General features: G+C 37.2%; 2 protein-coding genes across 3 annotated transcripts in view; one reads left to right on the forward strand and one right to left on the reverse strand.

Annotated features, from left to right (window-relative positions):
- Positions 1-1,174, forward strand: part of Cluap1 (clusterin associated protein 1) — a 3,151-nt gene extending 1,977 nt beyond the window's left edge. The window contains exons 7-11 of the mRNA XM_013313542.1: positions 286-370; positions 447-542; positions 650-781; positions 860-973; positions 1,047-1,174. Of these exons, the coding sequence (XP_013168996.1) occupies positions 286-370; positions 447-542; positions 650-781; positions 860-973; positions 1,047-1,174 (555 nt within the window). The remainder of the gene's footprint in view (positions 1-285; positions 371-446; positions 543-649; positions 782-859; positions 974-1,046) is intronic.
- Positions 1,175-2,609: 1,435 nt separating this feature from the next.
- LOC106118898 (uncharacterized) lies at positions 2,610-4,202 on the reverse strand. 2 transcript variants are annotated; one of them, XM_013313662.1, is made up of 4 exons: positions 4,179-4,202; positions 3,806-3,943; positions 3,412-3,578; positions 2,610-3,142 (listed from the first exon to the last, which is right to left on the reverse strand). In XM_013313662.1, the coding sequence occupies exons 2-4, from the start codon at positions 3,917-3,919 to the stop codon at positions 3,004-3,006; spliced, it is 420 nt and encodes a 139-aa protein (XP_013169116.1). In that variant the 5' UTR covers positions 3,920-3,943; positions 4,179-4,202; the 3' UTR covers positions 2,610-3,003. The 2 variants fall into 2 exon arrangements, with proteins under 2 accessions (XP_013169116.1, XP_013169115.1); XM_013313661.1 differs by lacking the exon at positions 4,179-4,202 and having other exon boundaries at positions 3,806-3,996.
- Positions 4,203-12,085: the final 7,883 nt, after the last annotated feature.

Below are 12,085 nucleotides of genomic sequence, written 5' to 3' on the forward strand. Positions count from 1 at the left end.
AATTTGATAAACTGAGTACCAAAAATGCACGAAACGGAGGAAGTGTTGTTTAACATTTCTTTGCACCAGGCCGGCGTACCAGTCTGAGCTGTCGGCGCTGGAGCGGGAGATCGCGGAGCTGTGGGAGCAGTACGTGGTGCGCTATCGCTGCGTGGAGGCGCTCAAGCACCAGCTCAGCCTACTGGAGCGCGCGCAGGCAGAGGTGAGAGAGCTGCGAGGAGGGTAGGGGTGGGCGGGGGAGACGTCACCGTGTAACCTGTGTGTCGCTCTGTGCGGCCGTTGCAGGCGGCGGAGGAGCAGCAGGCCGCCATCCTGCAGCTCATACACAAGTACGAGGCCGAGGACGTGCTCGGCAAGTTGCACGACACCGGTAAACGTCCTTTCTCTGTCACATTTTTTGCCAAATTTGATAGATTATTAAAATTATAAATATATTATATTGATAGACGAGGAGGAGTCGAGCTCGGAGAGCAAGGACAGCTCGATCCATCAGCCGCGGCCCGCCGCCCGGCCCCGCACGCGTCTGCGCATCAACACCGCCGGTGTGTGTACACTTCAGAATATGTCATAAATTCTGCCTGCCAATGTTTATTTCAGTCTCCTCATGCTAACAGTAATAGACGTATGCTAAGTGGTAACGTTATATCAGGGACTCGGCTGGGGTCAGCGCGGCGCGCGTTCGGCGCGATGGGCGCGCGCGACTCGCTGGACGACGTGCGCGACGAGGACGACTCGCGCTCCCCCTCACCCTCGCACTCCGACTCTGACATGCAGCTCTTTGGTACTCTCTCACGTACCTTCAATATCTCTTTACATACTGTTGTAGACTAAATGACCACGAGTTGTTGTGTGTGAGCAGGGGCAGGGGGCGGTGTGGGGGAGGGTCGGGAGACGCGCGAGGGCGGTCGCTGGCGGCCCCGCCCCGCCACGCGCACGCTGGCCGCCGCCGACGACTTCGCAGATCTTATTGACGGTCAGTTGTAGCTCGATTGTGTTAGAGTCAGCTGTATGTGTCCGTATACTGATGTATGTATGTGTGAGTGCAGACGAGGAGGTGGCGGGGCCGGGGGCGGGGCTGGGGGCGGGAGGTGTGGCGGGAGGTGCGGGAGGACGCTCCAGCTCCTCCGACAGCGAGCTGCGCCGCGCTGATCAGCTCAGCGACGACGAGTTCTAACAATTCAACTAAATAACACTTTGTCGTATCTTACTTCACTTTCATAGTTTTTTGACAGCTATTGTAAAAAAATTGGCGTATAAAAAACGAAATGTGTTGAGCGATGATTGTTAGGATGTTTTCGTAGGCATACGGATAATTTTATTATTTTTAAATGTAGTGGATTTTCAAATAAACACATTTTGATAAAAATATAAAATTTATTTAAATTCTTACAAGCCACATATTATACAATGTAAACATGAGCTACTCTATTCACAATACACGCACACACACTCGTCTTACAAACCGCACACACTGACACACTACGATACTACAAGTATTTTTATGTACAAAACAAATCTTACTAAGTTTTATTTAAATTGCTTTTTGAATAAAACCTAGTACTCCTCTTACCTTTCTAAGTTTACTTAATATTAAAATACAATTGAATATAATTTAGATGCTTTACATAAATGTTATTGAACCCTACCGCATAAATTGTATATGAGAATAACATAATATTATTATACATTTATTTCATAAAAAATAATGTATTTCAATGATGGTAACAAGTTTATTTACAAAGAAAACTGGCAACACAACATTTTAGACCAATTTTACATTTCATGCCAAAGAGTATATAAAATGTTTCATGCGTTGAATTTTCTTATACGAAGGATTGAATTAAATTTTAATTCATATTTGTCTATGAAGACTGTGTTGCCAGGTGCATCATTAATCTTAAGAAACTACTTTAAAAGGAGAATAATTGAGCAAATTTAGATTGCATTATAACTTACAATTATATTTACAAACCAATTGAATTGCTAGCACTCACAATTTGGCACCGGTTAGGTACAAAGGACTTTGAATACAAAATGTACAAATACTAGAAAATACCTTACTATAAGTTCTCTATAAAGTTTGAAACATAAGAATATATTTCCTATACCTAAAATTTTAATTCTTGAATATGAAATACCCTTTAAATAATTAATATTATTTTAAATTGACATTTACAATTTTTCGTAATAAATATTGTGTATTTCAAACATTTTAGTCATAGAAAATATATTTTTATTCTTCAAGTATTTACAACTAGATAAATAGGACTTAAGTATAAAATATAACACAGATATTTGACGATAGGACACGAATTTACATTGTCTTGTTAGTATAAGATTTAGTATATGCGTGCAGCAGTTATTGTAAAGTTAGTAGCCGTGTAAAAAATGTTACTATTTTGTAACTAATTTTGTGTAATGGCAACATAGTTGTTAGTAGTTAGTAATTCAAAAAACAATTTGAAATGGTAAATGAAAGTCATTGAGTGATGTTAATATTTCCTTACTAAACTCAGTTATTTTATTATTTACACACTTCCTAAGTAATTAAATTAAGTTTGGTTTATGTAAATATGTCTTCTTACACTAACATTTTATGACGTTTTAGTTGTAGAATTAAAGAAATAGCAAGAGATTCGTACAATTTTAAATTTACAGGCTTAAGTATATTATCTTAGGTAAGTTCTTAATTTTCTTCTTACTCTAGAAACTAGAACCTCGTCGATATTAGTTTTAAACTAATGCTAATTTAGATTTAGTAGAACAATAGTCCAATAGTAACACTAATATTATTAATAATCGATGCTGGTTATTGACGTTTCCTTGCAATGTTGCCATTGCAATTATAAATTTTTCAACCATTATGTGATTTTTTTAAAGTTTAGATTTATGTTAGCCCGGATTATTAACTGAAAGAAGTTGGAACATAGAAAATAAATTGTAGGGTTCGGTAGCACGAGGCTCGGGGCACGAGGCACGAGGCACGCGTGTGTCGCGTCGTGTTCAGTGGTCGCGATGTGGGTCGCGGTGTGTGTCGCGCTCGTGCGCGGTGTCGCTAGTGTTGGTGCTGGCGAGCGAGTCGAGCCGCTCAGCCGCGTGCCGGCTCTCGTCGCACACCGCGATGAACTGCTCCGCGTATGCTCTGTGAATGGGTGGCCGATGTTTAAAGTTCTTGGTGACGTACAATCAATAAACAATGGTAGTCAAGGTCAAAATTACTTCCAAAAAACAGAAATAGCTACATTACTATTGTCAACAAGAACGAAAGAAATGTGTTCTCTACTCTGATGTTGAAGGTGAATTTGTGACTGAGTTATGTCTGTGTCGATTTTCTACAACTTGATGTGTCTGGTTGTCATGTCGAGGTGTCTGTGTGAGGGCTGTGAGAGGTGCGTGGGGTACACTTCGTACCTGTCAAGGCCGGTGTAGGTGCGTTTAAGGTCGGCGTCGGATGGTCGGTCGCGGTCCGCGCGACGCTTGCGATGGATGCGTTCCAGCGAGCGGGTGAGAGAGTCGCGCTCGCGGGCCGCACGTCGCCGCTCACGCCCGCCCACCGCAGATCGTCGTCGCCGAGCACGCTGGAACCACAGACATAAACAATATCAGTATCCACAACGTAATATAACTAAGTACCAAATTTTAACTAGCCGCGGTCTTCACAGATTTACAACAATCTGCTAAGCATTTTGCCGTGCGTAGAAATATCTACTATATCGTATGTCATTGACCTGTAGAGTAGTCGCACTCTTAGTATTCTTAGAAAATCTTGTGTTTTTATTGTAGAGATATAATTTGATATACGTACAGCTTCGTGCAAGGGGTAGTAGAGTGTGTTGGGCGGAGGACGGTGTGTGGGGTGCGCGGGAGGCCCGGCGTAGGGCGCCGGCAGCGGCAGCGTGGCGTAGCGTGGGGGAAGCATCACTCCCACCGGCACGCGGCCCAGCTGCACATGAAACATAATCAAACATGTTATTTATACTATGAAAACACAAATCATGACACAAGTGTAGATAAATAAAAATCCAGACATCAAACGGGACGTAGGTAAAAGTTATACCCAGGATACCTATCCTTCAGTTATAATTTTATGTATATTGTACTAGTTAGGTCTGTTCTACTGCTAAAAGGGTAGCAATATAAATTACAAAAAAAAAGTTCTGTAGTTTGGAATTGCTTACAAATATTATATGTGTTCAATCACTTATTTGGTTACGTGCAAGTCAACTCTGTATATTTTGGTGCGTCGAGTTTTTGCTTTGGCCACGTCTTGTAAGAGAATCTGGTGCGCCTTGATCTGAATTGACATATCTATTGCTGGCATCCTGTGTTGAGCAATCGCTTCCATTAATACGATGCATTCATTATAATTTATTAATACATTTATCGCAGCAACAAAAGTTATATTTAAACGAATAACCCTAACTTTGATACTGTCATCTTAAAAACTTTAAGCTCGATCAAATTAATATTCATAACTACACTATTTTGTTCTTCATGTAGATTCAATACAGTCTTCATTAGTTCCAACTGACCCAAATATGTTGAAGTTTACCGGTTTCCCACAGAGAGCAACAAACATGCGTTAGCTCTGCGCATTTAGTTAATTGTGCAAACAATTTATAACCAGTTATTTTGATGGCCGCGGAGTTTGATAAATGGATTTGATGGTAAATGTGATTGAAGGTCATGTTGCAAAATAAACTTCACTTCAACTACTTCATAACTATAACTGTAAATAAGTAAACAATACTTCATATTACTTGAAACTCACCAAGCTGTTTGTTACAACACGCCAGAAAGAAATCTATGTTTTAAATTACCTTAGACGTGTGTCTAATCAATAGTTTATCAGACATAGACGGGTGATGTGACTTCGCAAGAATAAGGATTAGTTCCTTTAAACATTATAAATGTTTAGTTGTTTATAACTTGATGTTTATGTATACAAAGATTCAGCGGGCTGCCTTGGCGGGCGCGCCCTGTGCGGTGCGTCGCGACCTACGTTCTTGTCTTGTCATCGCCTATGATAAATGTCTTTTATGCAATTATAAACTAGTCTTATTTATAGTAAATACTTAGATTTATATTAACAAGTAACTTGATAGTATTTAAGTATAGAATTCATGATGCTTTACGTGTATTCTACAAAATATTGAGTGCAACATCCGGTTTTGTTTATATCGTATGGACAGAGGTGAACTGACACGAGCCGTGCAAGTGTTTCATGTTGACGCGTCGCGCTTGCTAAGTGAGTTAAGACTTCGCTAAGTTAGGCTTCGGGCACAGTGAAAGCTGGGGCTGAATTGTACTCTTTTAGTGAATATTCAACCAAATACATAAGTAAGTTTAAGGAATTGCAAGTAACAGTAACTTCGAACAACTGCGATGTTACTGTTTTTATATATTTTATTTGTTGAATATATTGTGTCAATTTAAGGCTATTATGTGTCATTATTTGAATTTTAGTAGATTTGGTAGATTGAAGTGTTGTTGTTACTCATTGCGTGTAGATAAAACTTAGGTCAATATACAGAAGGAATTTGCTAGCAATAAGCCGTTTGTCATGCAGAGCGCACGGCGGCGGAACCCGGTTCCCTGCGCCTGCGCCTGCGCTGTGCTAGATACATGTATCCTCTGACCTTGTGTGCTCTTAACTCACTCACTTGCGATTTCGATTTTTCTCACGCAGTAACCTCATTACATATACATACAAAGTCCCCAGATCACAAAGTAATTGTATTTGGAATGTTGCTAAAACAATTGCCTTCTACTCGTACTAAGAATAAACTAAACGAGTATTTAAATTCTATTCTATCCGATATTGTCGGTCATCTGCAGGAACGTATGTGTAACTCTGTATAAATAATAACACCGTTTAAAACAATCTTAGGTTTAATAATATAAAAAGAGTCCATAATTAAGACCTATGATGGCCGCGCGAAGGAAATGGATTTCCAAACGTAAATGAAACTTAGCCTTACCAGATATTGCTTACATAAGTACTTTTATGTGAATTCAATTTTGGAGGAATGAAGTAATTTTTGTAAAATATCGAAGGCAAGTAATTTGAGGAATTAATTAATATTTACCGCGTTTAGGTAACCGACAAAAATGTGTTTTGTTTAATTTAAACCGACTTCAAAAAGGAGAAGGTTCTCAATTCGTCTGTATGTTTTCTATTTTATTTTATGTATGTTTATGTGCATTTTACATGTATTTCCATACCAGACGACATTATATTTATTTATTTATCGCGTCTGTGGCATGTTGAGCTATTTAAAGATACGAGTTTTTCCTGTTCATTTAATAACATGTGGGTCAAAGGTAAATTATATATATATATTTCATTTCATTAGATATTTCATTACAAACATATATTAAATGCTATCTTATGTTAATTAGGATTTTGTTATTGATAAAATATTGAAGAAAAGGTCATATTAAAAGCAAATACAACGTGAAAAATTGGTATGAACACGGTTAAGTATTACACTTTAAATACATATGTAACATAGGTAAATGTCAAATCAGGTGCTACTTTCTCGTATGGCAGTCAGTTATCTAAGCAAGATTAGAGCGAGGGGCGGCGGGGGACGAGGAACAAAGTCCGGCGACCGGAAGTGGCGTAAGCAGCCGGCACCACGTGTGGCCGATACTTCCGTCGCTTTGCAGTTCGCACGAACTTTCAAATTCCTCATGTGGTCGAGTTAGTGTTATGTAACTGAAATTCATTGATATTAACTATTTCAATTAACTTGGTTAGTGTTACAATGCGGAAAAAACTAAGCATATGATATTGACAGATATTAAATATTATATATAAATTGTTTTTGAGAAGGAGAAATTTACTCAAACTAAGATTATTGAGGCTACGTCTGCGATCTCCGGACTGGAAACAAACAAATTGCATAACTTCTAAGAAATGTTTGCGGAACTCAATCAGTTTCGATTCACAGATTTATCTATAGTCTGGTTAATTGAAGTAAAAACTTGTCCATCTTGAAGAAGCACATGCAATAAACTGATATGTTGTGAATTTTTATTACTATAATAAATTTATTTAAATGTTGATGCGACCGTTACATTTTCTTTAAAATTGCATCTCACTGTACTTTTACATACTTTTACAGATAATAAAATTACACAAAGGATCCTATTCTATCAAATAGTACCAGGTTTTGAGATTCCCAGGCCTATATTAAATTTACCAACAAATGAGACAATTCTTGCCTAATCTACACCTTTCTTATTATAAAGTAGTATAAAAAGTTTAAATTTTGCAACTATATAACTCTGTAACGGCCCAGGATATTCAATAAAAGCATGAACTCGTCACTCTATTTGTACTCTACTAAACACTTGACTAACACTAACATAAACTTGCAAAGCTCACGACCTCATTAAGTTTACTTACTACTTCGACGCTATTTGATAGTAAATTTATATAAAAATAAAATAATAACAAATGTAAAAAGTGTTGCCACCTCGTTAAAACAAGAATTTTAGCAAAACGAATTCGATAAGTGATACAAGAATTACTGTTACTATATATGATCGTTAATACCAGTACAGTTATGTACAACGTGTTAAATCATTGTCAATAATGAAGTTTATGTGACCGTTATACCGGTGTTATGATCCGAGAGGCATTGCCACAGTGAAGATCATTCCCCGCAGACAACTTCACCTAAAAACACATTGATCAATGAAACTTGATTATATGTACACTCCTGCTCAGAAATATTAAGCAACATTTTTACTCTCAGTCACAATTTAAAGTTGCCTTCGGATCTTATTTAAGGTGTTTTATTTTTCAATATTAATTAGATTTGATACTAATTTTGTTGTAAATGCAAATTTAACAAAAGACCTTGCTGTGATAATGAGATAGTCGACCATGCTTTTTATAAAAAAATATTATTATAATAATAGGCGTTTTTTGTGTAAATGTACCAATACATATAATACATAAATTTGAAATGACACCATGGTGGCATCGATTTTGTCTCAATTCCAGCGGCCTATAGAATTTTGTTACTACTTTCTCTATTCACTCGCAGTTATTTTAGGATTGTCTTCTAGAGAAAGTTATCATATTTCAAGAAATTATGCGAGCTTGACCTACTGTATCACTATTTGATGTAGAACAACGATTTTTAAACTGTATCTTTGTAGAGTATAGATAAAGTTGAAGTAGAAGAAGTAGTTATTGAAACAGTAAGAAAAGCACAAGATGGCGTTGACTGATCTACAGATCAGTCAACGCCATCTTGTGCTTTTAAAGCTGATGTGATACATCACATCAGCTTTACAAACCAAAACAAATTTATTTCTGCATTCCGTTCTCACTAGATGATAGTTGGTTTAATGTCATGAAGTTATATAAATTATGTCTTACATATAAAACTAGGAACAGTAACTTGTTTGCAATATAAAGCATAGTAAGTATACTAAAGTCAACATACGTACAAAACAACTCTATTAAAACGAGTTTGCAGAACAATCTCGTATGAAGTTTTTCAAATTGGGGTTCTGCAATATAAACAAAATAAAAAAAACAATTGTTTTATAGTTTTGAAAAACGAAACTCGGGATGTATATGTATTAATTATAAAAGTCGTGTTAATTTTTTTTTATCTTAGCAAATTTAGTTCAATTGTGTGTACTAAACACACTGTCATGACGCTTTATAACAAATGGGCGTAAATTACATCGTATGAGCAAACGATAAACAAACAGAACGCAATAAAATTGAGTAATAATAAAACTCAATCAATAATGAATAAATAATGTTACAAAATCACGACATTAACACACCCTAATGTGCGTAATGGAGTCGCGCAACGAGCGAGGAATGCCAATGCCGACCGCCGACACCAACCGACTCTTGCCTGTTGCTACAAATCAAACCAATATGGTAGATTTATTATAACAATGCACCATGTTCCTTAAAAATATAGAAAAGAATACTAAAAATATTGCCTTTTTATACGCTCATAAATTCATAAAAACAGAAATAAGTCATCGTATCACCGGAACCTTACTAAAAAATATATTAAAGACGATAAATCCAATTATTTAAAAAAACCTTATTTTTTTGGCATACGTGTTCCATGTTAGTAGAGCGTTACGTTTGAACCCTGGCGAATGTTACTGCACCTGCAACTTATTGGTGTGTTGTGAGGAGGTGACGAAATACCTGTTGTTGCCTACGGGCGCGTGTAGAGGTCGCTGCGAGTTTCGCCGCGGCTGTGGCCATACCAGAGGAACTGGCGGCCACACCTTTCATTTAAACTATTTATGTTTTTATATTGATTTGTTCAAACTCTATTTTCTTTCATTAAAATAAACATATTAACGTGTTCTTCGTTTAAAAAAATATAATGTATCAGAAAATATTTACGTATGAAATTATGAAATAAAAATATTGACTACATTGGATTTGTACTCATGGCGGTGTAATGTAAATTGCAGATTGTGTGTAAAAAGTGTGACAATGTATTGTGAGGGCCATCGATCTCTCCACAATATGTTTATGGCGATTGTTTTCTCCGTAAGCAATACAAATTGCGCAACCACACGCACACACACACACAGAAACAATTGTTATAAAGCATCCAGCTTCCCACCATCATGGTCGGCAACGCCTCATTGTACTAATGTCTGAATGGACGCCGTATTTGTTATGCACAATTTATTGTTTGTGAATTATTGCAAAATTAATATTCAATTAAGAAGAATTCAGAGACCAATGAGTGCATTAAAAAGTTTAAAGCGATCTTTAGCGAGTTGACTCAGCGATTAGTTTTATTGTTAGTTTCCAAAAGAAATGGAAATGAATAGTTTCAAAAATAAAAAATACAAAACGCACTTTACGAAAACCACAAACTGCTTTATCGTGGTATCGCTAACTACAGCAGAGGGACCACTAACAAAACACCGAAAAATACGAAAAGTTGCCGACAAGTTTCTCTCTTGCATGAAATATGGGATTAATAAATACTAAGTGTGTTACGATTTTTTCTTATATGTTTATCTTCAATGTTATTAAACGACAGTGTTTTAATAGTAAGCATCGCAGTACAAATAATCGTGTGAAACTCGCGCCTCGAGTATTTCTCGCTGAACACGACACACATTACATAGTATTTGCTGGCATGTTTCGATTTGTTGCGAAACGTCCTGCACCTTGCCGAACAATAGACTAATACGACATTGGACAATAAAGTGAAAGATTTACTATTAGGTAAATACAACAAAATGTTACTTAGGTACGATGCAAATTATTTAACTAAAAGTTGTGCTTCAAACTAGGCAAGAAGTAACTCTGACATCCTAAATTACCATACATAATAATATTATAGAAAAATGTTAGGATACATTGTAGAGCTGGAAACGTGTACCCGCTTCCGGAGCATAATGCATCCGCTGCCTTAATCTGTTCCGCTGCAATGCAAGGCAACGCGAGCGCGGTCTAGAATGCAGGCAGGTGAAAGGGACGGCCCTAGTGCACTGTGCCCGCCAGCCGGCTGATGCCCTGCACTCCTCCACTCAAAACTAATACAAAACGCTATATTTTTAAATATTTTCCTAAAAGAATTAATTGTTGAAAAACTGAGAACTTAATCTATGGTATCAAGCTTCATAAAAATGCTTGTTTAACGTATTATAAATAAAAGCAAGGAAACCCTTTCCATGTTGCTTTTACTCAACTAAATATTTATCTCGTCCACACAATGTAGTCATACGAGATCAGACATCAGTACGTGGTGCAGAGCTTCGAGTTGTGTTGTGAACTGTACTCGACTGTACCGTGCAGTGAGTACAGTCGCGCAGAGAAGCCGTTCCGCTGGCAGCGTGACCGCACACTGCAGATCACAAAGGTCACGGCGGAGCACTGCCTAGTGCTGACCACAACTCTAGTAATATCCATCTAATGACTACAAATTCAATATAACAAAACCTAATGCAGTCAATAATTTTTGAATTAGTGATATTCACAATCTGGAAAATTACTTAACTATTTAAAATAATCTGTTGAAAAGAAACATCTTTTTAATTGTTTTCTATATTTCACCGCCAACCTTACTCGAGAGAACTAAACGCACTTACAGTCAAATATTTATGTACCTAATACTATGATCGAATATTAGGCAAAATTTGCGAAACGCTCCTTGGTTCAGGTGTGGTCTGTTTGTGTAAAGTTCACGAATTCCAAATACCTGAGAAACGTTCGGATAAATTGTAAGGCGCGGCTTCTGAACCTCGAGACTAGAACATACGATCTCGTAATAAGTCGTGTGTTATGTTTACACATATTAATATTATTCGGTAAGGACAGCTTGAAAATTGTATAATAGTTTATTTCTAAGATAATACTTGTTTAAAGTAGTTTTTGTAATTGAGAACTTATTATTATTATCCTTCTGAATAGTTCATGTACGTATTCTTCAAAGCGCGCCCTTCACGGATTAAGACGCTACTGCAGTGCGGCGTCACGCTCGCCATCCCGCGTCAAGCGTCACGCTAGCCTCCTACTACCTGTTTCACTCACACACACCGGTCCCGGTCGATTTCCTTTAGTTTCTTGTAGTGAAAATGGACATTTAATTACCAGGTTGCATACGGCACGTTGTCGAACAAAAACATCCGAGCAACAAGGAAAGCCACGAGGCCGCACTTTATATGGATCCGAGCATACGCCGGTTATAGACATATTTATTTATTTGTTGAATAACATTAATGGAAAAAACAACATTTCTGAACAGAGCATGTTTAAAGAATGTGTAAAATACTATTTATGACAAGTTGTAAAAACTCGATGGATTTATTTGTAAGGTTTTATCGATCTACAGCAAGATAGCATAATATGCATTTTAAAAACAAATAAGTAATGCGTAATATTTTTTTAAGTGACTTAACTTTTGTTACAGCTACTTGGAATCTTTTATTTTTCGCTTATTTAGAAGAAATACAGCATTGCCTTCGATCTACAACTTTTTACAGACAAGAACCTACTTACGAGTATTTAAAAAAGTCTTTATAAAGGCATATTAATCGGTCATAACGCGGCAGTGATCGTGTA

The sequence above is a fragment of the Papilio xuthus genome, unplaced genomic scaffold, assembly GCF_000836235.2.
Source record: "Papilio xuthus unplaced genomic scaffold, Pxut_1.1 DF827542.1, whole genome shotgun sequence".
NCBI classification, from domain to species: Eukaryota; Metazoa; Arthropoda; class Insecta; order Lepidoptera; family Papilionidae; genus Papilio; species Papilio xuthus.